This window comes from Falco punctatus, assembly GCF_963210335.1.
Source record: "Falco punctatus genome assembly, chromosome: 1".
NCBI lineage: Eukaryota > Metazoa > Chordata > Aves > Falconiformes > Falconidae > Falco > Falco punctatus.
Genome location: NC_137580.1, coordinates 124,334,459 through 124,360,868, shown reverse-complemented (window position 1 = coordinate 124,360,868; position 26,410 = coordinate 124,334,459). Strand labels below are relative to the sequence as shown.

Sequence of the window (26,410 nt, the reverse complement as noted above, 5' to 3'; positions counted from 1 at the left end):
GCCGCTGCCATCGACCCTCTCCCCCGCTCAGCCACGCTAGCCAGGGCTTCACAAAGCTGGTTTTTGCTCCGACAGGCGATGCAGGTGAAAAGTCCCAGCTCAATTGCACCTGGGTACGGCTGTGACCAACCCTCCATCGCCTAACCGATGTGCCATGGCCCTGCAGGATTGCTCCAGCACCAGGACCACCCCGTCCCCCCGAACATCACACCCTGGCCTCACCAGCCCGCTTCCAGGGTCCCACTCCTCTACCAGCCTGGTCTCTTCCCATCAGGTAGGCTTGGCGGTGCAACCTGGGCAGTAAGGCTATGCTAAATTTATAGCCCGATTAGCTGAGGGAGCTGTAAAAGATTTAATTATCGCATGGCAGGGCAGTCCCAGCCTTTGCCTGGTCCGCTTGAGTTGCAACCGCTTCCCAGCAGGAGCAGCCCCTGCCAAGGCAGGGCAGGGCAGAGCTCAGTGGCCCTTTCCAGCCACCACCATACATGAGAAGAAACCTTTTAAGGCATTAAGGGTGGGGGAAAAAAAAAAAAAAAAAAAAAAGTCAGACAATATTAATTTGAAAAATATAAAATTTTAATAAAGGCTACATCTCTTAATTACAATAATTATTGTACCAAGTAATTTTTTTTTTAAATGAAACTCTTTATAATGCATAATTTACAGTATAAGTAGAACAAAATGCCATGGCAAAAGTCATGAGTACAGGACTTGTAATAAAAGGCATAAAATATATTTATACATAAACCCCTTAAACAAACAAGGGAAAGCTTGAACCCTGAATATAGGGCGACGCATGGTCTCGTAACACCATGCAGGCACAGGTACTGTACTGATTAAATTTTAAAAACACTAGAGATAGTGTATTAATATTTTCACCATACATTTTCTACAATATATACAGACTTACACAAAGTAGCAATGGCAAACAGAACGCACAGATTAACTTAATCAACACAAAACCCAACTGTAGAAATGCAAGGTCTTTCTCGGGAAAGGGTCGCTCTGTCCCGACACCCACGCACACGCACACACGAAGCTCTGCCAAGGCTTGCGGAGAGCCTCTGCCCACATCTCCCACAGGCTCACGTGGGTGTTGTGAGGGTAAGGCAAAAAAAATAACCCAACAACAAACCCCAACCAAAAAACACCACACAAGAAATCACGCGCTCCACACTGATCGGAAAATACGCCCCATCGTAGTTCCATGTCGCTGAAATACAAGTTGCGCTAACATTGACGTAGAATGGCTAAAAAAACCCAACCATTAGCTAGCTATGTGGAATACATACGGGATTTTTAACCTGGCTTTTGCAACATGTCCTTTTGGTGTGCTAGGTATGGAGACGCGAACTGGCTGGCTGCTTCTACAGCTCTCCCAGGCTCGGGGTTTTGCTCTGCCTTGCCTCAACCCAGAGAGGCACCGGACACCACCTGGTACCCTCACCCCTGCCAGCAGCAAAGCAAAAACCTCACACCGCAGAAATCCATGGACAAAATAACAAGTTGCTGTTATTCTATTGCATCTAACATATTTAACGCTTAAGACCTTTATTTCAAATTAGAGCAGCATAGATTAAAATGCACCGGTCTCTAGATGAATGGTAGGACAGTATTTTTATTTCGGCTTTTATTAATTCTATTGTTTCTTTAGAAAAGTTTTATCTTCACTGAGAGAAATACTGGGCACGACGTCACTCCTTCCCTCCTCCCCCTTCAAAAAACAAAATCACAAATGCGCTCATAGCCAAACTCCTAAATTTTAGATAGTGGGAACAATATAAAAAAATAAAATATTCCTTCCTCCCCTCACCCCACTTTCCAGCCCCTCTCTTCTCCATTTTTAAAGCAGCATATCCAAAAACTGGACTTAAGGGAAAACAGACTGTTCAATAAATATCAATAAGGATTACTGTTAAGGTAAGCTATACACAGTTTCTCTTAGTCCATAGATTTCGGATCCCCAGGAAATCATATATTATGTATGGAAGTCTCTCAAACACAGTCTGCATCTCCAATAGCCAACAGTGGTCATGTTTTTAATAAATAGTTCAGGGTTTTTATCATCTCAGTACCCAACTCATGAATAATAAATGCCATTTTTTTCCTCTAAGGCTAATTCAGTAAAGTCTTCATAGACTTCACTTTTTTTCTTCATTGGTTCAAAACTTTCCTTCAGAGTTTTGTTTTTTTTTTTTCCTTTCCTTGTCATCACTACTGTTGTGTGTCCAAAGACTTTTCTAGCTTAACTTTTCTTAAACACGGATGCCATCAATCGATCCTTTCTACTTTCCCGAGAATCCTTCCTTCGTACATCGGCAGGATGGTTTCGTCTTCCCAAATCTCTTCAAACACTGCACCGCAGTCAAACTCGTCGCTTGCTTTTTTGAAGTAGTATCTGTGGTAAGGAGAATTAAAACACATTTAAAAATCAAAAGGTAAAGCAAAGGATGCTTTGGCAGTTCTTTTAACCACAACATTTCCAATCTCTCTCTCCTAGGATGCTCCTCCAGTGCCCAGCTTGGCCAGGAAAACCTCAAGGCTGCTCAGGTCCAAGAACACGAAAGCATCCCCAGGGCTGCAGGGATGGCGATGGGACAGAGGAGCAGGGCTGTGCACACTACTCAGCGGTGTCAACAGTCTTCTACAGTGAGTAAATTATACGTGTTGGTAGTGGATATCCTCAGCCATAAAGAAAATTAGAAAGCATGGTGATTTCTGGTCAAATATCTTATTTAAAAAATAAATAAATAGAATTTCAAAGCAAGGCATTCTTAAGGTTCCCCTCTCTCCCCACCTTCTTTCTTTCATGTGTTTTCTTGTTTCAAAGCTGAAGCCCAACATTAAAATTAGCAACTGTTATTAAAAGGAGAGGCTTTTTAGGCATACGGATGGATTAAAAGAAAACCGTCCCAGCTTCCTGCAACGCAAAAGCTGAAACTCTGTGGTACTCCCACTGAAAAAACAACAACCCGGGAGCCTCACACTCGAAACACCCGAATGCCTAATTCACATATCCATTTTAAGTGACAGAAACTCCTGTATTTGTTTCCTGATGCTTCCTAGCAGTCCGAGGCGCAGAGCAGCCCTGGTCCAGCCTTTGGGACGTGACACGGGGAGGTCAAGTAGCAGTGTCCTGCATTCCTGCTCTTTTGCTCCCGGTCCTTAGATCATGAAGCCAACGCTCCCAGAGACAAAAAGCACCCCCACCCCTCCTGTGTCAAACAGTAAGGACCCCTCTATTATCCTGAATTAGACCGTTCAGCTTCTTGATTAAAGGTTCCTTTTATCCCGTTTGGAGCTTTCTTCCTTCTAAGGCTGCTTAATTGCATATGCACAAATGAAGGGCTTCCATTCAGAGGGGTAGCATTTAGGGAGCCTGTCCGTCTGCCGCCGCACACCTCCTCGGACATGCCTGCTCCCTTGGAAAAGTGCTCTGCCATCTGATCGCCAGGGATGGAAAAACCTTCATCAGATGGATTACAAAGAAAAATATAAAAAAATTAACCCCTCCCACACCCCTCCCCTGTAGTTTCCAGACAACTGGGGTTGGCAGATGTTTGTTAGGGGAAAGGGGTTTGCAATTATTATTTTTTTAGGATGGAAAAGGAGATCAGATTAAGCTCACTTACTATTAAAACTGAAAAAGCCACAGCAGGGTTTTAGAATTTATTTGTTTATATTTTTTGTGACTGTTCTATTACGCATTTTTAAAATGCTCAGTAACAGCCGCCTGGCAAGTCTTCTTTATTTTTAGGGTATGTTAAAATTATTTTGGTAGGGGGATAAAAGCTGGCATTTTAGTTAAAGAAATGAAGCCAGCTCCATTTAGTCAAGGTATGGTTAGGATTTATTTTTGTAAAGTCATTCCAGGCTGAATTGACACATGTTGCGTCTTTAATGGCTCAGCAAGGAAAAACATCTTATTTAAGTCCTTCAGAGCCTGCACTCATTGAAGTCAATGGCCCAGCTCCCACCAACTTTCATGCTGCAGGTCAAGGCCACAATTCCCCAGGCCAGCAGCCTTGAAACAAAACCAAAAAAACTCAAGGAAAGTTTGAATGAATTACAAAGAACTTTCTCTTCCCTTTCCCCTTCTCCGCCCCTCTCCAGATAACAGCCACTCTTCCCAATAGCTTCCTCCACAAGCCCAGGCCCTGGCTGTGTTTACAAAATTTTTATTTGAGAAAACATGCTATGACCTTTTACATAATTACAACCTTATTTCACAGAGAAAAGGGGGAAAAAAAAGAAAGAGGAGGCAAAGCAGAAAAATCCTCCCCCACAACATCTTCAAACAAGTCACTCTGCTCTTATTTGCTCAGGAACGGGCTTTCCATTGAAACATATTTTATGTGGCAAGCTTTCCTTTTTTTTTTTTTAGATTTTTTTTTTATTTTATTTTTTGGGACATCTGGCACCAATCGAGGCGAGCAGGCCTGGCGTTACAGCTCTGTTTTGAACCGCTGCCATCTTCAGATTACCCGACACCACCCAGTTTTTTGTGCGTGTATGTTTGTTTTTTGTTAACGCCATCAGTATTAAATCACTGCTTAATTCCTCCTTTTTTTTGGGGGGGTGGGAAGGAAAGCAAAGCAGCGATTTCCCGGCGGCTGCCCCACGGCAGGGCTGGCCATGCGGCTCTGGCATCGCGGGAGCCCGAGGTACCCGCCTTGCAAACTGATCCAATCAATAAAGAATTTGGAGAGCGGAGCATTTCTGCATGTCTTTGTGCATTAAATGAAAGGCAACGGCTTCAAAGACATGCTTATTAAATGTGCCTTAAAAAGAAATCAATGCCAGATGTGACCAAAGCAGCCTAGTTAGTGCCTCCCCGTTAACACACACGCTACTCCGGGCACTGCGGACCTCTTCCCTGAAGGTCACCCGCAGTTTCACTCAAAGTCCAGCCAAAAGTCAAAGCTTAGATCAAAATGATTCCCTGGAGGTACACACATTTGTGTAATTAGTTTCACCTTGTGTCTGTGCAAGATAAAATACTGGGCATGTACCCAAGTTCCTTTTATAAATTTCTGTATTGTCTTTACCCAGGTGTAAAGGGGTGAGATCTAAGCAAAACGCTGTTTCATCCTTGTCAGTCACTTAAAAACATTTTCTAAAGTAATTACAGTCTGACAAGGCACAAATAATTGCACCTGGAGGGGCTTTTGGGCCACAGAGGTTTTAGTAGCCTATTCCTGCGCTTGGGCATCACCCAAAAAATGTCACCAAAAACAAACAAACAAACAAACAGAAGGATCTATTTTGGGGAGGGGTGGGGGACCACACAGCCACTGGAGCAGCAGCAGACCGGTGGTGAAGCCAGAGAAACTGGTCTGCAACTGGGGAGCGAGGCTGCAGCAGCCGGAGGAGGAGCATGGTGCACCAGGGAGGCTTGAGGGGCTGGCAGATGGTGCAAGGGTGCAAGGAGCCCAGGGCCCTCTCCTGCAGGTTGTCCAGGCTGGGTGTACTTGCAGGTTGCTGCCATCTGATGGCAGCTGGGCGGGCTGCAGAGATGGGTTTGGGGAAGGACTGGCAGGATTTCAGCCCCAGCCCCCCCGTGCATCAGCCATAGCCAGACCCCAGCTCTGCACCCCCCCGCCTGAGAGCACCCTTGCGTGACCCACGGCTGATCTGCACAGGTGGACTTTGCAAAGCTAGAGACAGGCCAGCGATGGAGCACCGGATGGGAAGTCCTCAGACCAAACCCAAATGACCGTCTGGAGGGTAGACCAGAGGCTGCCAGTTACAGGGCAAGCCTCCCTCCCGGCTCTTTGAAGCACCACCAAATTCAGTACAGAATCAAAACTTAAAGCTGGAACTTCCCTCTCGTGCTCACCCTGCAGGAGAAGTGGCCAACAGAGGATCCCACCAGTGGCCAGATCCACTGGGAAAATACAGCGAAAATAGCCAACATGAAGCTAGTGCCATGGGAACTAGAAGAGCAGGGGAAGCAGCAAACTGGTTAAACTGGGAGCTGGGCCCTGGAAACCAGCCAGGCAGGGTATTTTGGCATTTCTGAGGAGGAACTCGGTACAGCTGGTGGAGCTTTCCCTGCAGGGCAGAGGTGGTTTTTCCCCCAGTGAAGAGAAAAGCTCGCTCGCTGCATCTCAGCTACATGTCCACCCAGATGCAACATCCCAACCTTTCACCGATCCCATTTACAGCCACACCATTGCACACATGCAAAGAAAAAAATAATTAAAAACGGAAAAATTAAATGAGTATGCAATGCAGGAGGCCAGCACCAAGATGAATGCTGACCCCAGTTTGGAAACCAAGCCCCACTCCTCCGTGCCTTTGCCGCAAGACCATCGCAGCTTCTCCTGGTATTCAAGCTTTTTGGACAAAGGGTGTACCACGAAGCCTGCCAGCCTGCATCCTTAGGCAACTGGGGGAGGAGGCTGAGGAGAGCGATGGAGAGGAGGTGGCCCCGCAGCCAGACTGCAGCTCAGGGCCCCCTTTTCCATCTCCAACTTGCTCTTGGTTTGCGTGGGAAGAGAATAAGAAGATCTACAGCATCCAAAAGCGAGGTAAATGTGCCATTGCAGGTAGACCTGCAAAATATCTGCTGATACTTTTGACTTATTAGAATTTACTAAAGAACAAACGGATCACAGATTCTTACCTGTAATTTCCCTTTTTGCTCAGCTGTTCTTTAAAGTGCCCAAGTGTCAGGCTCTGGGCCTTTAACATCCTCCTGTAGGGAATTTCTTCTCCGCAAAAAAAATAGGTGACAACCAACTCACTAGACTGAGAGGTGTGAACAACTGGCAGTTTCTTTGGCTCTTTGTGACTGAAAAACAGAAAACACAAAACCGTCTATTTTCCCATTTGAGAACAGACCGTTTCACCGCACGCAAGCCAGCAGTGTTTCTGCCACACGTAACGCTGGTCGGAAATACCCTGGGTGTGACCCGAAAAGTCAGATATTCCTGTACTCGCCGTGAATTTGTCATGCTGCACTTGCACAGCCCTTTGCTGGGCTCCCACAACAGCTCCTGCTCGCTGTGATGGTGGGAATCGTGGCATTGCAGAGCACGCAGCCACGGGCAGCAGAGATCTCGTTCCATTTTATGGATGGGAGAACTGAGGGATGGAGGTTAGATGCTTGCTGGAAGCATCAGAGCAGGATGGCAGGCCAGGTGAGCGAGCCCCGGTACCGTACACCTCTGATTTTAAAAGGCTCATTTCATCTGCCTTCATACAAAGCATCTGCCCAGCTTTTCTGCACGCACAAAACCACCTGCAACAACCAACAGCTAACAAAGCAAAACCACCGCCACATTCTTCACCTGGGGTACACAGGTAATGTTATTTTTCCCCGGCGAGGACACAATTAACTGGATCTTGTCATCTGCACTAAGAAACCCTTCTTAAAGAATAATTAAAACAATATTACCCAGCAAAATGGCAACACTGTAGTGAATACCATGCAGCCAAACCTACAACTGCTTCTGAGGCAATGTACACTTGGCATGTCAAAAGGTCACAAAGTGTTAGTCCGCAGTAATTTAGTCTTCCTAATTTGTTCTAAGTCTTTGTAGAGTGGCTTCAGAAAAAAAGCTGCTAGCAAAGACAGCTGGTGGACTTAAGGTCAACCAATTAAAAATGAAAGGCTCTAGTCAGGTGGCTCAGTCTGGACTTCAAACATTACTCATTGCTTAAGATGAAGAGGGTAAGAAAAAAAACTTTAATTATTTAGGCCATTTTAGACCTCTCTGTAGCAGTTTTCTTGTTAAAAGAACCATCCTGTAATTAGACTAATCCAATCTTTGTCCACTTTACAGGAATGCAAGTTAAAAAGAGCCAGAGACAAGACTTGAAAATGTTTTGTTCTTTCTTTAAGAAGAATGTTTGAAAGACGAAATTTCAGATATAAGAACTTCCTCTCTTTTCGAAGTGCAATCCATTTAATGAAAATATAATCATGATATATATACATATATATATATTTCTCAATCCTTTTCTGCGCGTGCAGTACTCACTCTTCTGTCGTTAGACTTGCATTGCAGAAAGGGGTGTTTCCCCCCTGAACGGCAGCGGAGTGGTTTCGATCCCTCTGCTGATTTGAGGTTGAACATCTGAAGTGGAGAGGGGGAGGGCAAGTGGGGAAGAAGAGAAAAAAAACAAAACAAAACAACACACTTTTTAAAAAAATTGTTGAAATACAATCTTCTTAATTGAAGTCTCCTGTGGGTCATTAAGTTCGCTCTTTGTATCAACCCTCACATGTTGTAAACAATCAAAGGAACCAGTCCAATTCTTCACTTGGTATGTAGCTGGAGTCCGTCCCAGAGGAAAAATGGGCAAATTACAGCCATCAAAAGAGTGGAAGTAATAGTCTAGGATTCAAACTATTTGCGCCGGGGTAGGGTGGGGTTGTAATAAGGAGGCTCATCCCTGGGGCTCGGCCAAGCCGTGCCGTCACATGTCCCCACGGTCTGGCCCCATGGCTGACCCTCTACCTAGACGGGGAGGACACCATCCACGTCCGCCGCCTTGCCCGCCATCAGCCTGCGCGTTGGCTGCAGACAAGCACGCCCACCGCCCAGCAAACCTCTCCTACCCCCGCCGTTCCCCGGACCCCACCGCATGACCAGGACCGTCCCTCCCGGGGCCATTACCGTTGCTTCTGCGGCTTGGAGACCTCAGCGAGCCGGCGGCACGCTTCCTCCAGCTGCGCCAGGGTGTTGGGTGGGGTGAGCGGGGGCATGGCGGGGTCCTGGACGAAGGGGTGGGCGGGCTGCGCCCCGCGCGGGTGGCTGCCGGTGCCCCACGGGTGGTGGCGGCCAGGGGCCCCCTTGGTGAAGTCGGAGCTGTAGGCCTTCTTTGTGCTTTGTGTGCTTGGGGAGGGGAAGAAGTCGGGTTAGAAAAGCTGGAAAATATGACTTTAATAGCAGCTCCTATTCTGCTCGCTCCCTCTCAAAAGTCTGTCATAACATGAAAGGAGGTTTATTGCCAAAAACATGACATTTTTGTGGTTTTTCTGGTTCTGCGGAACAGCTTTTATATTAAACCGGAGGAGCAAAGAGTCTCATTTGTTTTTAGCGATTGTAAAAATAGACAGCCCATGTAATATATAAATATTTACTGGGAGCGATATTGCTGTAGACAGCTGCGTATTTACCTATGGGGCTTGTGCTTATTTTGTCTCTCACTCTCCAGCATCCACTGCCAGACGTTCTGCGCCCGGTCCGCCTCGCCCCCTGGTAGCTGCACCCCACCGGGGCCGGGCAGCCCCCCGTCCCCGGCCGGCAAGGCGATGCTCTCAGCTCCTCTGCCCGGCCTCTTCGGCAGCGTCCCCGCCCTGCTGATGGCAAGAAGGGGACAGAAGCCCGCTGTTAGTCCCCTGCGCTGCTGCGGGGCTGTCCCGATGACGGGGTGATGGTTTGGGGTGGGTGTGATGGAGAGAGATGCTCGTGACTTACCCGAAGGGCTCCGGCGGAGGGAGAGGGGGGTCTGTGCTTTTCGGGTGCCCCTTGCACTTGGGGTAGCAGTAGTATTCGCTGCCCGCCGGGCAGCAGCACTGCACCCGCTGAGCCGCCTCTGCTTCGATCTGCTCCTTTGTCTTGGGCACGGTGTGGTGGTGGATGTAGTGGTGGTGGACGTGCTTGGTGGTCTGCCTGGTGATGAATCCCTTACCCACCAAGGCGCACGTCGCCAGCGAGGCCACGCCGGGCTGCAGCTTGCCCATCGGCAGGCGGTCAGGGGAGCGGGCACGAGGGCTGTGCCGGCCCATGCCAGGTGACTGGCAGCCGGGGGTCTTCAGCACACGGGAGAGATGCTCGTCCAGGATGGCCTGGGGGTCCTCCTCGTAGCTGCCGGAGGGCAGGAGCGAGAGCGGGTGCTGCGGATGCTGGGGGTTCACCATCTCCCTGCTGCTCTGCAGGCTGGCGGGAAGCTCGGAGCCCTCCTTCTCCTCATCCTGCCGGCCAAGCGATGGCAAGGAATAAATGCAAGAGGACGGGGAGGCGGCGAGGCGTGCGCCTGAGTGTCCCCCCCACGGGCTCGTGAACTGCAGTGCGACTGAAACGTGTTCCTCCCCGTGGGCAGGATACAGCCCCTTCCCACGCCCTCCCAAGCCGGGTGGCATGCGGCGAGCTCTGCCCAGCCCCGGGAGGGTTAATCCTCCTACCTCCTTGATTTGCTGCAGCCTCTCCTCCAGACTGTCCATGGTTTCCTGCTCCTGCTTCAGCTTCTCCAGCCGGGAAATGAGCTCCGCAGCAAAGGCAGCTGGCTCCACCGGGGTCATCTCCTTGGGAAGACGGTGGGTCCTCTACAAGGAGCGGGGACAGAAGGCACAAGGCATGTTTAGCGGGCAGCGCGGGGCGCGGGCGCTTAGCCGGAGCAGCATCGCCAGCCCCGCTACGCTTGTTGTGTCTCCATGTTTGGATGAAAAGACGACCGCAACTAGGCATGGTCTGCTCTGGATTTTTATGAGCTAGTGCTGTGGCCTCATGGAGTGACATCCTCCCCACCAGCGTTTGCCTTCGGCAGGAGCAGTTGGTCGCACTCTGAGGAACCCCGCTTGTTCTCTCTGTAGTACAACCAGCCCATCAGTAGCTACTCTGAAGTAGAAAATCTTCAAAGACTGTTGTCAAACATCAAAAAAAAAAAAAAAAAAAAAAAAAAAAAAAACCTCTGAGGTGGGAGGGAGAGACTTTAACTCAAGGAATAAAGTGAGTATAAACAGAAAGGAGTTGGAAATTAAAAAAAATAAGATGGGGGAGAAAAAGGGAAAGGAAAAAAAAAAAGAAGAAAAAAAAAAAAAAAAAGAAGTCAAACAGTTGCAGATCAGAGAAGTGCTGGTAATTTATTTCCTGGCTACACACTGGGCACCTTTGAGGTAGTGTTGTCTCAACAGTGTCCTAGATCTCTTCCCCCCCCTCCATCTCTTTGTACAGAAAATGAAGAAAGCTGCTGCAGGCTAGCGGTGCTACACTGCTGAGCTTGGCTGCCTCAATCAGATCTATCAAGGGAAAAAGGGAACATCTCCAAATCAAGTGCAGAATATAAAAAGGCAAAACGTGAATTTCTGCCAAAAGAAGCAAACATGGCAGGAAAAGGGGAGGGAAAAAAAAAAAAAAAAAAAAAAAGAGGAAAAAGAAACCACCCACCCGACTCTGCCCTCCCTCCTGCTACCCCCACGCACCCCACTCCTCGCCTCCACTCTCCCTCTCTCTCCCTCTCCCCCCCCCCCCAAAAGCAGAAAGCTGAACTGCCAACTCTTTCACATACTACCCACCAGATGAGGTGGGGCCTCTCTCCGGCAACCACTTAGCTCCAGAAATGATGTGAGGGTAGAAAAAGGCCACTCTGCTGGAAATTGTCACTCTTACACAAGCTGGCTCTATTCAGTCCCTGATCAAAGCACTGCCTTACAGAGAAAGTCGATTTGCACGCCCTGGGACAAAATAATCTAATTTACAAGCTCAGGCTATAGAACTTTCTTTAGGGAGGAAGGGGAAAAAAAATACCAAAAAGAAAGCCCACATAAACCACCCCCTCCCTCCACCAGAAATATCACCTATGATTTCTTGCTGCTTAAGACAGCAGAAAGAGGAATTTTAGCATATTAATCTCAAGACAAGATAAGTTTATACTTGTCTGTGTAAACAGTTTATTCAGTGCAGGAATCAGGAGTCTGCAAGTCAACTGAATTAGCAAATCAGTGAGTTAATTTTCGGAAGCACGGCAGTGCCGCGCATTGGATCCCCTCAAAGCGAGGCAGGTATCTGCTGCAAACGCCTCTTCTGGGAGATCCTGCTCACCGCCAGCCTACAGCCGGTGCGCTCTCGGAGGCCGCCAGTGATGCGCAGCAGGCCAAGCCCCGGTCTGCTCGGCGCCGGCGGAGGTGTCAGGGTGGTGGCCAGAGCCAAGGCTCTCACCAGACCCAGCCGGGGCATCTCTGCTTGGCTTTAGACCAGCAGGACAAATTCAGTGCCACTGCAAAGCCCTCATCAGCACCTGGTTTTCAGGGAAGGACCAAAATGGGGCTGTACACAAGGAGGTTTTTTGCAAGGATGCCGAGAGCACATGGCTCCTGCCCGACACCAAGCAGCAGCTCTTCTCTGGCATCCACCCACAGGGATGGAAACGCTCTCCTCCCCTGCTCCCTTCCCTCCACGCGTGCTCATGCCCAGCCCCAGCACATCCCACGGCCAACCCACACCCAGGAGCTCCCACCTGAACTTACCGGAAAATGAGGTAGAGAAACTTGACCATTGGCCTTGACGCTCCGATGCATTTCCCGCTGGAGCTGCTTCTTGCTCCCAATTCTGTACGGGGGGATCCCATCTCTGCATGCAGAAGAGAGGTGACCATCATCAGCTGGGGCTCTCCCCACACTCTAACCAAGGTGATGCTTCTCCATCACCTCTGAAACCACCCACCCAGGCACACTACAGGCCCACGCTCCCAGGGGTGCTAAGCCCTCTGGCTGTCACCTGAAGCCTTAAACATCTGGCAGCTCGGGAATCGCCTGTGCCACCATGTACAGGGATACGTGGTAATTAAGCAAGAGCTGAAAAGCAAGCTGAAGGCAACTCTGTGCGGGAAGACGCCCGCAGGTCCCATCAGCTTCTCTGCTGAGGCAGCTTACAGCAAGGCCCTTCCAATGCTTGGCTGCTGCTTCTGCCCTTTTATTTTTGTTGCTGTTTCACCACCGAACCACGCTCTCTAAGACCACAACTTTCCTCAAGCTTTGCAACACCCCACGGAGCAAAAACGAGAACAAGAAGGAAGAGGCTGAAGACGGACAGCAACCCCAAGGCTGCTCCCCATCCCTAGCCCTACCCAAGAGGTGCCACGTCGCCCTGCCCCGAGGCTGGCCGGCACGGGTGGGCCACTGCAAGGACGAGCAAAGCCAGGCCATACCCTCGGGGGACGGCACTGCTCCCCTCGCCCAGAAGCCATGAGGGGAGACCCAGTGAGAGCGCTGGCGGGCACAGCCCCGCGCAGCACAGCCCGCCCCGGGCACGCTGGCACGCGGCCGCACGCGGGATCGCCTCCGTTCGGATCAAAGGGCCTCCTACAGACAGCGGGGACAGCCCGAAGAGCACGCCTGGAGATCCCGAATGTCTAATCCTACCCCTTTCCTCAGACTGCCTGAATAACCTTGATCTCCGGCCCCAGCCCTTTCATCCACCTGCCCCCACACCTGACTCATCTCCTGAGCGGAGAGAATGGCTCCTGCCCAGGAGGAGCGGCAGCTGAGCAGGCAGCGGTGGCCCCGTGCCACTGCTGGAGGAGCCAACGTGGCATGGTGGCCCCACGTGCCATGGCGTCCCCACGTGCCATGGCGTCCCCACGTGCCATGGCGTCCCTGTGTGCTGCCCCCCATGGCCACGGTGGTGCTGGCCACACACCGACCCGTTCTGGACACGCAGCAGGAGACAAGGTGTGAGGAAACACCTTCCCGGGGACACCATGTCCCTTCTCTTGAGGAGAGCGATCAGGTGCCATCGCTCCACGCTCAAGGGTTGAAGCATGCTATCACAGGCCTTTGTGAAGACCTTGGCCAAAGCGTTGAGTTGCCATTAAATAAATAAGCCAGATAAGCTGCAAAGTCTGGAGTGAAAGATCAGAACAATTTCATCTTAATAAACTTGGAAAAATCTTTATAACAAAAGAGAAAGTCCTCGACGCCACAAGATGAATGCCGGCCTCTTTCAGACACAGTCCATGAACACACGTTACATTACAAGTGAGAGCAGCGACTTGTCCTAATGTCCCCACCGCACAACACGGGGCTCTGGAGCACCTTCCAGGGAAGCAGCCCAGCACGCACTGGCCAGCGCAGCTGGCCATGGCCACCAACTGCAGCTGCTGGTGGCCACCAAGCATTCCTGCTCCAAGAACCCATGGGGCAACAGGGCTTGGGACACATGACACACCTTAGCTTTGGGGGAGGATGGGCAAAAAAGCAAATCTAAGGTGAAAACCAAATCACCTGTACCTTCAGAGAAGCGTTCGGTAACGAGGGCTTCCCGAGATCAGGGTCTCTTAGGGAAGACCTTCAATATAGGGAATGACCAGTAAAACAGGCATTTTAAAGGTCAGTAAAAATGCCAGCATGAGCATGTCACATGTACACATACACATGGGACTGATCCCATTAACATACCCAACAAAAGAAGAGGAGATGTCCCCTACAAAAGGCAGTCCAAGAGGCCAGATGAAGAAGAGCAGGGAAGCAGCTGAAGGTCTGTGCGTTCAACCCAAGGACACAACCAAAGGACAATGGGGAGCCCTGCAGCCCTCCTGTGCTCTCCACCGCCCTCCAGGTCTGCAAGCACAAGACGCTGTCCCCAAGCCCTCTGCTGCGGCCACCAAGCTGGGAGCACATCTCCTTGCAATGCATCCCTGAAATCCCAGCTCCGGGGGGACCATCTCTGCACAAATGGACAGTCCTGGGACAGGCTATGGAGCAGGAGCAGGGACATGTGCCATTTCCAGGCAGGCTGGCTTGAAGAGGAGGAGGAAAAGTGACACTGACCCAACAGCACAGTTCCTCACTTACATTTAAGACCTGCCCTCATTCAGGTCAGCGCAGAAGTAGCTCCTTCCCCCTAAAACTCCTCCAGTTGCACCAACAAGCCCCACATCAAACCTGCTCCCTGCTTCTACAGCCCTGCCTGTCAGAAGAGTTTTACAACCTGTAACAATGTGCAGAATTAAGAAAAGGTTTTTACAAAAAAAAAAAAAAAAAAAGAGGGATTTCACTGGGTTGGGAAGGCTGCAGAGCAGCTTGGGAAAGTCAGCCTGAGGAACGGGGAGGGACTTTTACAGCCACTTTGACGAGCGCTGTCTAAACCTAGCCCTTCCGCATGAAAGGGGGGAAAAGAGACAATGCCAGGGCTGAAGGGGTGACCAACGGCTGATCCCCAACTGCAGGGGGGACAGATGGATAGAGCTGGAGCCAGGCTCAGTACAGCAAGAGATGCAGGGGGCAGGGGGAAGCCTGATGCTGCAGCAGACCCCCCAGACCAGGAAAAAGTACCCTTGAAATGAAAAGGCTGAGCTTGGCCAGAGGTTTTGGAGCAGGACAGGGGTTAACCCCAGCTCTCCAGGTGCCACCTCTCCCCTTGCTCCAGCAGCAAACATTTGCACTCACTTTCTTGGCTACTAAAAGCTGCGGGCTGAAGAGCTAGAGTTTAGGCACTAAGTAGTAGAGTGTAATTATAAACATTTCAGCTAACCAGGCTGGGGCTAAGCCAATCTGTTTCTGGGGGAAACACTAGTTTGAAGTCTTCTACCCAGTCAGCTGCCATTTAAGCTGAGCCAATTATCTTAGCCTTTTGACTCAGATGTGCCTGACCTAACCTGAATGTAGTTTTACTGCTGCTTTGAAATATCAGACTCATGCGCATATGCATTCACTCCCATCTTCATTTGGCAACGGCTCTGAAACAAGCCTCTGATCTTGCCAACATCAAAAGCCTGGTTTGTAAGATAAGGTAATATTTGAAGTTTGCTCAGCAGCATTCCCCTGTGTCCAAAGTAAATCCATAAATAAGATATAAGCAAATAAAAAAAAAAAAATCCCCTTTCCTTCCCCCCCTCCCCAATCAAGAAATGGAAATACAAATTTGCATGATGCTTTGTGGCTATTACAGAATATATACGGACAGACTGATCCCTGGCATCTATAATAAAATAAAAAGGCAGACTGTGCATTATTTGGAGACTCTCCTAATTCCAGTACAGTTTGGATTTAGAGTTATTTAAAAAAAACCTCACTTTACTGCTATGTCTGACAGACTTTACCAGAACGAGTTTTTCCTCTTCAGTTGATACCAATATAAGCCAAAAGAACTAATTTGCATTCACACTGACGAAACAGAATAAACCCAGGTCCTCTCTTAAAGGGGGGTAAAACCTGGCAGGCAGGGGAGCACCCGGGCTCAGCCTGTGAAGCACAGCGGGTCTGTGCCCCAAACACGTCCACAGCATCTTCAGCAACCAGCAGAGCCAGGTGCCAGGAGGGGCTGCGAATCCCAAATGCTTTACTGCAATCTTGGCAGCAGCCCTTCGCCTCTGCAAAGGAAGTTTTACATCAGCCTTAACTTTAAGCCCAGCTTCCAAAACTGCCAATTTACCTCTCCCGCTTCCAAAAACACCCACCATCCCAGCATGCCTGCCTGGCTCCCGACCCCACGGATGGAGCGTGGCTGCAGGGATGCCCGGGGGACCGGTTCTGCAGCAGGAAATATTCCTTTTTGCAACCTCCACCATCCCGCTCGCCGGCCCCAGCCCTCCCCGCCGCCCCCCAACCTGGAGCTGCGGGCAGTTTAATCAGCCAAGCTTCCCCAAACTCTCACAGCCTGCGCCGGCTATTGTTACGGCAGGAAAAAACAGGCAGGCTCCTTTCACGCGCTGCTTTATGGGGAGCTCCTATTCACTTGTTCAAGCAAATTTCAAAGCGGGCTGCTGCCCTCTCATCCCCGCTAAGCTCCCCTGGACTAACAATGGGCTGAAAGCGATTCAGTTAAGCCTTTCATCCACCATGCACTTTATTTCTCACTCAGTGCTCTCATCTGTATAAGGCCTACAATTGGCATTGCTGTGAAGAGAGGGTATAATCCTAGCCCTGTGAATCCCAAGTGACCCTACACTGGTCCAGAAATGACTAACCCAATGAATGCTCTGTTGACACATGATCACATACAACCAGAGCCAGTAAGAAGAAATAAAGAAGTCACCCTATGATTCAGCTCTTTTATTTAATGCCAATATTGTTCAATAAGGGAATCTGGTGGGACAACAAACTATTTTTTTCCATAATATCAGTTCAAAACACACATGTGCATTAAAAAAAAAAAAAGTTTGTTTATGCATCAAGGATTTTTGGTAAATCCTCTTTTCCGTTGTGCATCATCACGCACATTGACTTTAAAAACCCAGCCTGGAGGAACACGCAGCAACCACAGGACATGTCTGACAGGGACACTGGAGAAGTTTCACCTATGAGATGAAGACCAGGAATGCAGCACTGTTTGCAGGTGGGCTTTTCTAGAGCACTTGTACTTAAATGAAGCACACAAAACACAAATGACAACATCTGCCTTCTGTCCAGTTGAAGAAAATGGTCCTTAAGAACACTAAGTGAGTCTTACTGTCTCCTCTAAAGACACAAAAGCACCATTTCTCTCCTGCTGGGGAAAGCAAACCGAGGAAGAACAGTCAAATGACTTGCTCCCAGTTGCCCACTCCTCAGCAGTCAGGAGGAAAAGACAGATCCTGCAACTCCCAGGCTCAGCCACAGCATCATCTCTCTTCCCTACACTCCTGAGGCACCCAGACCTGATCCATGCAGCTCCATTCAAATGGCTCTTTGAAGATTGCCCCAGCCATATTAGATGAGCAGCTATTTGCCCCTTCAGGTCACTGGCCCTATTAATGTACATTCTGACATTAATGATGAACGTTAATTACAGAAAGCACTTCCTATAGGAAGTAATCTCCTCCTCTTTGATGACTGATAACTAGTTAAGGAAGCCTGGCCTTAAGACAAAGGCTCAGGGAGATACACTCCTTGGGTTAGTCAGGCAGCCCCATTAGCATAGGGGAAAACATGTTTGCTCAGCTGCAGTTGCAAAATGGCAATAGAGGGATTCATTATTTTACTCCATCCGATACCTCCGACGACCACATGAAGAGCAAGGCTGCCATGCCCTGCTACATCTCTCGGTTTAGGTGCACACCTCCGTTTCGGCAGCCCCTACTCAACAGCGAGCAGAAGCAGGGTGATGCCCCTGGACCCATCGCTCCCATAAGCCCTCACGGTGCATCGGCACAGCAGATCCACAGCTGGTGCATCCCAAAGGGCTCCAGCCCACACTAGATACTTACACGCTGCTGTCCGTCATCGACATGGAGTCGTCCGTCAGGGCATCGCTAGATATTTCACTATCGTTTGCGCTGGTTGCTGGAGCAAAAAGATAGCCAGAATTCACATGGTATGGGTTAATGGGATCGTTCCTCTTGAAGGACCTAGGGACAAGCAAAAGAGGAATGGTTACCAGTCAGTCAGGCTAGTGAGAAGCACACAGGGTTCATGGTATCACTGTCCTTATGGGACACGCACACTGGCTGCACAACCTCTTGAGAAGCAACCAACCATCCACCGCTCAGACCAGCGGCAACCAGGACACGCTCTGTCTAAACACACTCAAAGTCCAGCTTGAAAGGTGTCGCTTTTAGCACTGGAAGCGTGCTTTAGAAAATCCCTGGAAGCACCTCTACATACTTTGATACCTTCAAAAACTCGGTCCTTCAAGCTTGACGCTGCACTGCTGAGGTTAGCAGGAGCTTTGCCGTTGGCATCGGCAGGCAAAAGATCAAGAAGTTCATAGCTCAAGTCCCACTGAAAGCCATCGAGGCATCAGCTAATAAACGCTTACATCTGCTCTGAAACAGGAGTTAGGGCCCCTTTGGGAATACAAGTTACAGTACCTGCGTTGCCTGAAACAAGAGAACTGCCCGAAACTACTGGAGCAGGACCACCACGGACAGGGCTGAAACCTGCTGCTCAGGCTTGGCCCCCCAGAGATGGGTGCCATCTTCCCAGCGTTATAAAAGCAGGCAATAAAAAGGCCCAGTTTTTAGGAAAACCTACTACTTGTTTAACTTGTTTTGTGCAGGGAAGAGGAGGATGGGGGATGCGAGGACAGGAGCAGCAGGTTGTATTAATGGGCATGGCGGTCACTGATGCCAACACCTTTGGCTTCACTTGGAGAAGCAAACCCAAAGCCCAGCCTGGCTGTTTGAGTACCCAAGAGCGGTCGAGTGAAAAATTCATGGGCAGTGACATGGGCTGTGAGTGAAAAATTCATGGGCAGTGACATGGGCTGTGACAGAGGTGGCGAGGTCACCGCAGGGAAGGGGGGGACCCTGGCGCCCCTGCTGCCTCCCATTACTCCAACTTCCCAGCCAGGATCAATATACATATCTTCGGCAGGTGATAAGGGGATTATGCAGGGAGGTTTGAAAGCAGCATGTTAAGGTGCACATTTTGTTCCTCTTCCAGGGAAAGATGGGGTTGTTAAGCTTCTGCCTTTGTATATCAAAGCAAAAGGCCTTGTCATCTGATAAGGACTGCTGATTTTAATAATTAGGGCCACTTACCCAGGACTTGGGGGCCTAAGGAATGTGCCAGCAGGCTTGGCAGGTTTTTTTTAATGGGCTTTCCACCTCCCTGCCCCCCCCCCGGGGCTGGAGGGGAGCAGCTGGGTTTAAGTGAGCAGCAATGTCCTCCCACCGCCCTGCTCTCCATCCCTCACAACCAGCCAGGCACCCCATGCCCCCACTGCCCCACATTCCTGCACCGCCAGCACCAAAAACAGGAGCCCCCACAAAGGCTTAAGTTTAAAAAAAAAAAAAAAAAAAAAAAGGAAAGGGGAAGCATGGTGGGGAAGATGGGCCTCTCTGGTATGAGAGGCTTGGGGCTGGCTGCAGGCAGGTATTCAGCCCGGCCGGGGCTGCATTCCTTTCTGAAGGAGGCCAAGGCATTTCTGATGGGGAGATCAAGATGTTAAAAAATATATATCTGGGAAGAAGAAGAAGACAAAAAAAAAAAAATATGAGATAGTAAGGAATGCCACAGGAAAGAAGTAAAATCGTCAAAGATAAATTAATTCCACATGTGGGTGAAAGCTAAGTTATCCTACTACTACTACAAAAAAAGTTCCTCTAAAAAAACATGTAGTCTTCTGCTCTGATTCAGGGGGTTGTGCAGTCCAAGCGCCCCTTCCTAGGTCCTTGGGGGGCTTTCGGGTCAACTGTGCAAGAAGATGCAGCTCTTAAAACTATTTGAATTGAAACCATCTCAGGTCTTGAGAGCCCATCTGAGGTCCATGAGGCTCAGGGGTGCAGGATGCTCTACGAGGTGCAGGGGTGCAGGATGCTCCCCAGCACAGGACCACCACCTTGCTGGGAGGTGGCTGTGTCACTCCTGGTTACATCCAGGAGGGCTGACTTGCCACGTTCTTCCAGCAGACGGATTGCTGGAGAGGCTGGCGTGGGGGCAGAGGCAGCGGGTCTGTATGAATACGGCACAGGGAGAGGTGTGTCCAAATACAGCATTTGAAAGATATAATTAGAGAAAGTGGCCACAACTAACTCATCTTCCCATCAGTACTGAACGGCAGCACCCATTCACCTCCCAACACCTCATGGACCAAAAAAACAAAGAACCCCTACAGCTGACATTTTTAAAGTAAGCTCCCCCATTCCACCCCCAACACACCGCCCCACAGAAATCGCCCCATCCTTTAAGCAAACCAGTGAGGGCTGTTTTGCTATGTTTAATATATATATATATATATATATATTTTAATTTAACCACCTTACTACAGTAATTGCACCCAGATGCATCAAGTTGCCTGCGAGGGTTTTAAATTCCAGCAGAAAGCGGTGGTCTCCTGCCACAGATGCTGCACACACAAACACACACCCCGGCTCCAAACGCAATATGCAAAGTGTTTTCAGCTGTCAGGTAGCAGTTGCTCTGGAGCTTCAAGGAGAATGTCTGATGTTTCTCAGCCTATTCTTATCTTTATGCGATGACACACAGCATGTAACTCCCTACATGCTATGTTAGGCAATGGGCATATCAGAGGTATTATAATGCCATGAAAATTTCAGGGGCTCTTGGTTGTACCCCCTGTTCTGAGGGTACAGTTTCAGAGTGTGGGCATTGTTTGTTTTCTTTTTATTGTCAACCTCTGCTTCTTAGAAATAAAAGCGCTCTGGCAGTTCAAACCGCAGATTTATACAGCAAGATAAGAAAATCTACAAGGAGCATTTTGAGGTAAAATTGAATCTCATTAAGTATTTTCTTGGGACAAACATCACTGGGCAATCGTGGGTTTGAAAACAAGAAAGGAAAAACACATGCATGCACAAACCTGGGGGAAAAAAAAAAAAGTATAGTTTTGTTAAAATATGTTAATCACAGCTTCCATGCTCTAATTGTAGAACACTGCTTCGAGCATAGCTTTACAATGGCATCATTTACTTTGATAATTGAAGCCAAACTTGGTTCCAATAACTTCACACACAAGGAGCTCCACCGGCGGGTCCTTTCAAAGGCCAGGAAGCACTGGGAGCCGGCAGAAGGCCATCTGCAAGCTCCAGCCTTCTCAAAGCAAGGCCAGTCCCACTGATGTTAAGAGCTTAATGGGAGGCAGATGAGTCCACCTTGGCCTGCACAAAACCATGCTACACAGCGGCACTGCAAAGGAAGAAGCACTCTCTGTGTACACAAAGTCGTGCGTGGTAAATTTAGAAGCGTGTATAAATAATAGCTGGAATTCCTGGAGCATGGGGCCAGGTCCAGCGCAGCGTGGGGAGGCCACTTTTAACCACACCACAACCTACAGGGGAGGGGAGTCGCTTTGAAGGACAAGAGGGAAGTCCTGCATTCAAAATATTCCCTGTATTAGGGCTCCAAATATACAACCAGCAGTCTGCATGCATACGCCTGCTTTGCAGCCAGGTGCAAACGCTGTGTTTGCACTTGACTTCTCCTGTTCCTGTCCATCACTGATGCTGGGGCCAAACAAAGTCTTTCGACTTGTACGGTTTCTGCCGTCTCCCGTTTGCCCTGGTTTTGGCCGTGACTCCATGCCCTGGGATTTCCAGGTGGTTTCCCACCCAAATACGGGGCTGGCCTGAGGTTGCCCTGCTCCGACCATCAGGTGTGCTCAGCCCAGCACTCCCGGCTTTCCCTGGTCTAATCACATTGAAACCCACCAAGGCGAATGGCAAGAGCCTGGACAGCGCTTCAAAAAACCATAACGCGCTGAGCAGAAATTCTTTAACTCCATCACACACGCACGAGGAGGGAGGTGTGGTTTGGCCACTCACCAGGAAAGACTTTGTGCAAGCTTCAGCTCCAATCCTAAACACAATCCTAAATGCTGAGTGATGAGAGATAACCCATCCATATGCTCATCAGCTTCTAGCACAAGTGGCTTCACGAATGGGTAGCTCAGGGAGGAACTGAGAAGCATCTCAGCTTGACCTCCCTCTCTTTGCATTGAGATCTGTTGGCCCCATGGAGAGCCAAAGCTCCTGGAAATTCAACAGAGGGTGATCAAAGCAAAATGCAGTACCTAATGTCCTAGGAGGGTAGATCTGACATGTGAGGAGCAAGCTGGATTAATCCCTGGACAAAAAAAAAAAAAAAAAAAAAAAAAAAGGAAGAAAAGGAAAGAAAAAAAACCAAAAGGAAAAAACCCAGCACTAACCAGGCAAGCAGCCCCTGCTCTGCGAGAGCTCTCCTGGACAAGGCACATGTAGGTTTTTAGCAGGGCCTGCAGCTCTGCTAGAACATTACAGCCAAGCCCTTCCAGCACTGAATACCAACAAAGGCTGAGAGATAAAAGCATCAAACGCCCCCCTCCTGGAAAGCAAGCGAAGGGCAGCAGTTCAAACCAAGTTCTGGAGAACAGCAGATGCTCAGACAGTAACATTCAGGCACGAGATGAGGATCCCAAACCCCAAGCCCTCCACCGAGCAGCTGCCAGCGAGAGCCCCCCCGTGCAGCCCCCAGCAGGAGAGGTCCAGGGGCCACGCCAGGACAGAGCGCATCCCAACGGCCGGCACCCGCGGCCCGCACCCCTCCATCGCCCCTCGGCCACAGGGCCACCAGGAGGGACGGCAGCAGAGGCCTCCGGCTCCACGGCAGCCTCCCGGGCCAGGGGGCTCCCCCGGCAGCCGGGCACCGGGCAGCCCGGCACAGCTGGAAGCGCTCGCGGGGCAGGAGAGGAGGGCGAGCTCCAGCAAAGCCTCCCCAGGAGAAGCCCTGACTCCCTTTGATGTCCGTGAATCACAGACACACTCTCAAAATTCCTGTAAAGGAGATGTCAAACACTCACCATACCAAACCCCAACCTCCTGGGCCAGCGGAGGAGAGCGCACATCTGCCAGAAGAGCCCTCTCCTCTCAGCCCTGATTCAACAATCCACATTTATGGCAAGGGTGGGGAGAGGAAAGAATACATTTTCAGAGGATTATACAACTCATCATTTGCTCATCAGAGTCTCCCTTTCCCATCCCCCCCTTCACTTCGCGATGGCTCTTACTTTCCTCACCCTCGCACCGCTGTGCCATCCGCACTCCCAACAAAAGAGAAGGGGTCCGCCACGCAGACGCACCCCACGACAAGGGCACGAGGCGACCCCACCGCCACGCCACGCTCCCCGCATCCCTCCACGCTGCCATCAGAGACAACCACGTTTTAATGAGTTCAACTTGGAGCACACAGCCAACCAAAGACCTACAGGAGAGCACCAAGGATCTGCTATTACTCTGTACCTGGCATGTCTCTATTACCTTAAGTACTCAATCTTAAGTATCCTCCTGTATGCATTGGCTCGGAGCCACCCTAAATGGCTTTGACAGATACCAACACCCAACGCGATGGGAGAGGCCGTACATCACACATGCACCGTCAAAATAAAAGCAGATTTTGTGCAAGTTGCAGAGTTTGATGTAGTAAGTGCATACATTTCCTCCTCCATGACCGCACAATTGCTTCCCACATAACCAACATAGTTAAACACTGGTTGATGGTGGAGTTGGGGAACGAGTAGGTTACATTATTCATGCGTCTATATGATCCACTCTACTACTGCTCTTAATAGGTTTGAAAGTTGAACCAATAATTAACGTATGTCCGGAGGACATAGTTGCTATGAAGTTTTTGATCTATAAGAGATCTGAAGGAGCCAATAGGGCTTAAGAGCACAGGATCTTGCCTTCTTCTGCACAGAGGGGGGGAAAAGCCCCTAATGCAGCCAACACCCCCAGAATTCCAGTGTTGGGAGGCATGGAGGAGTACCTGTGCTCCCAGCCCCACGGGAAGCCCTGCTGCCCCTCAACCCCTGCTAGCTCCCCGGCACACGACCCCAGCAGGGCTCTCAAAGTCCTTGAAGTTAAAACAAAGCACAACTTCCAGGGGCTCCCTTACCTGTATCCGTTCTCCATCGTCTCCGTAGCTCTGACATTTGCTGTAACCCTCAACGTCTTGCTGGATAGTCCAACTACCGAAGGCAAGATTTTGTTTTTAAAGTCTGCACAGCTCCATTCTTCTTCTTCATTCAAGGTCGGGAGATAGCCACAGACAACTTTTAAGCTCCCCAGTCCATTGCTGTTCATGTAAGCAGGATTCTCTCCTCCACTCCTTACATATTCGAGGTATATATCAGAAGTTAAAAACATCTGGTAAGCATTTTCCTCCATCACAGTCTGAATCTCAGTCTGTGCCTGATCAAACATGATAGAATCTATCTGCTGCTTCTTGATGCTATCCCTTATGTAGGTCTTGGTAGCAGGCTTGAGCTGCTTGGAGACGATGCTGTTGTTCTCAATGTACCTTTTGTATATAGCTTTGGCTACTCTTAAAGTTTTGGTATCCTTAAGGTCCATCTGCCTGAAGCCATTGCAGGCAAACCAGAAGTCTAAGGTATCCACACATTTTTCCCTTTCCAGGAAGGTCCGAAAAAGATAGGCACCATCTTGATCTCCCAACAAGGAATGCAAGGATTTGGTCCATCTGGCCAGAGGGGAGTCTGGCGATGCGCTGCCTTCCGGCTCCCCGAGTCCGTTCTCATTCCTCCGCGGGGCAGGAGGCACCGGCATGGCCTTGAAGCTTTGGCTTTTGGGGAGAAACGAGCTGGCGAGTTGCGGGCATGGTGCTTCTCCTTCCTCCCCCGGGACAGGGGGTCGGGGGGCGTCTTCCCTGAAGCTGCTGCTGGGGTCTGGGAGGTGGGCGAGGACCACAGCGCTGCTCATGGCTCCGCAGCCCGGTGGGGAGAGGGGCTCCCAGTTGCTCCAGGAGCTGCCTGCGCCTCTGCCTTCCTCTGCCTGGAGTCAGCAGGGGATCCTCTGAGCCTCCTCTCTGCAGAGGGAGGGGAAAAAAAAAAGGGGGGTGGGGTGGTGGGGAGAAAAAAGGAGTATTGATCTAATCAAAACCAGATCCTCCCAACATCAAAGGCAAAAAGTAAACAGGCTTTTCAACTCTTCACATTCGGGAGAAAAAAAAAAAAAAAGAAGGGGGGGGAAGAGAGAGAAAGGCAGGGCAGCGGGAGCGCGGCTCTATCGCCAGCCCGATCGCGACTATCAGATCCGCTCCGCTGAACTCCCGGCGCACTTTAGCGGGGCCGGGCCGGGGTGCCTGTGTGTGCTGCCCCCCCCCAGCTCACGGCAGCACGGGGTGCCCCTGCCCCGGCATCTGGTTCCCATTTTGCACCCCCCACCCCCCTCGCCCTCCTCCAGCGCGCACGCTGCGCGCCCCAGCAACACCGCGCAACCGGGGGCCGTGTCCCCCCCCCCCCCCCCCCCCACCCCGGGCTTTTGGGGCGGCTTCCCTGCAGAAACCAGATGCTGGAGCAGGTCCCCCCCGCCAAAAAAAAAAAAAAAAAAAAAAAAAATGGACCCCCCCCCTTCTGCGGGGCGGGGGCGCGAGGCGCGGCCGCGGTACCTGGGCGCTGCGGGGCATCCTGGCCCCGCGCCCCCCCGGCCGGGAGCCCCCGAACCGCGCCGGGGAGAGCGAAATAAATAGAAAGAAACACGGGGAAGGGGGAGGGGGGAAGGGGGCAGCCTCGGAAAGCGCCGACCCCGGCCGGCCGGGCTGCCCGGCGCTGCAGCGGCGCGCTAAATAAATAATAATAGTAATAATAATAAAAATAATAATAAAAACCTGCTCCAGAAATGGCGACGGGCTGGGAGGAGAGAGGTCGGAGCCGGAGCTGGGGTGGGGGGGAAGGGAAAGTCCGGAGCGACTTGGATCCTCCGAGCCCTGTGCAACAGCCGGCCCCAGCCTGGCCGCGGAGGGAGGCAGCGCGCCCGCGCAGCGCGGCACCACAAGGCGCGCACACACACACAAAAATAATAATAAAAAAAATTTTAAAAAAGAAAAATACCCCTATTAAAAAAAAAAATAAGCTCTGCCGGGAGCGCGGCCCGCTGCCCCCGAAGTTGCCACTCACCGCGAAGCCGGAGCTCGCTGCGCGCCCGCGGCCCTGCCGCTCTCCGCCGCCGGCAGCGCGCAGGCTGGCCCCGCTCCCCCCGCGCCCCTCGCTGTCCTTCTTCCTCCTCCTCCTCCTCCTCCTCCTCCTCCTCTCCTCCCCGGCGGTGCAACCGCATCGGAGAGCATCGGGAAGGGGGGGGGAGAGGGGGGGGCGAGGGGGGGGCTGCGAGGGAAGGAGCCCACTGCGATCCGCGCCTCCCTCCTCTCCCTCCCCTGGTTATTTATTTTATTTATTTTAAATACAAAAGCGCTGTTCCCTCCCCCGCCTCCTCCCCCTGCTCCCCCGCCCCTCCCCGCCCCCCCGCGCCCCGGGCTCTCCCCGCCAGCGCTGCGCGCATCAAAGCGGAGGCCGGCGGAGCGGTCCTGCAA

The 26,410-nt window shown here is 50.7% G+C and overlaps 1 protein-coding gene across 2 annotated transcripts; it reads right to left on the bottom strand.

The window, feature by feature from the left end:
- Positions 1–554: 554 nt before the first annotated feature.
- Positions 555–26,120, bottom strand: AXIN2 (axin 2). Of its 2 annotated transcripts, none has more exons than XM_080380916.1 (11): positions 26,001–26,120; positions 23,981–24,910; positions 17,857–17,997; positions 12,200–12,302; positions 10,139–10,279; positions 9,432–9,928; positions 9,131–9,313; positions 8,628–8,846; positions 7,989–8,084; positions 6,629–6,796; positions 555–2,398 (listed from the first exon to the last, which is right to left on the bottom strand). In XM_080380916.1, the coding sequence occupies exons 2-11, from the start codon at positions 24,802–24,804 to the stop codon at positions 2,272–2,274; spliced, it is 2,499 nt and encodes an 832-aa protein (XP_080237042.1). In that variant the 5' UTR covers positions 24,805–24,910; positions 26,001–26,120; the 3' UTR covers positions 555–2,271. The 2 variants fall into 2 exon arrangements, with proteins under 2 accessions (XP_080237042.1, XP_080237043.1); XM_080380917.1 differs by having other exon boundaries at positions 9,131–9,310.
- Positions 26,121–26,410: the final 290 nt, after the last annotated feature.

What these genes read in the sequence shown, in the direction of transcription:
- AXIN2 (XM_080380916.1), bottom strand. Translation starts at nt 24,804, where the DNA reads ATGAGCAGCGCTGTGGTCCTCGCCCACCTCCCAGACCCCAGCAGCAGC. An exon ending in GGCTGCAGCAAATCAAGGAG is followed by an intron (nt 9,929 to 10,138) that starts GTAGGAGGATTA and finishes CTTGGCCGGCAG; the next exon opens with GATGAGGAGAAGGAGGGCTC. An exon ending in CCTCCGCCGGAGCCCTTCGG is followed by an intron (nt 9,314 to 9,431) that starts GTAAGTCACGAG and finishes TCTTGCCATCAG; the next exon opens with CAGGGCGGGGACGCTGCCGA.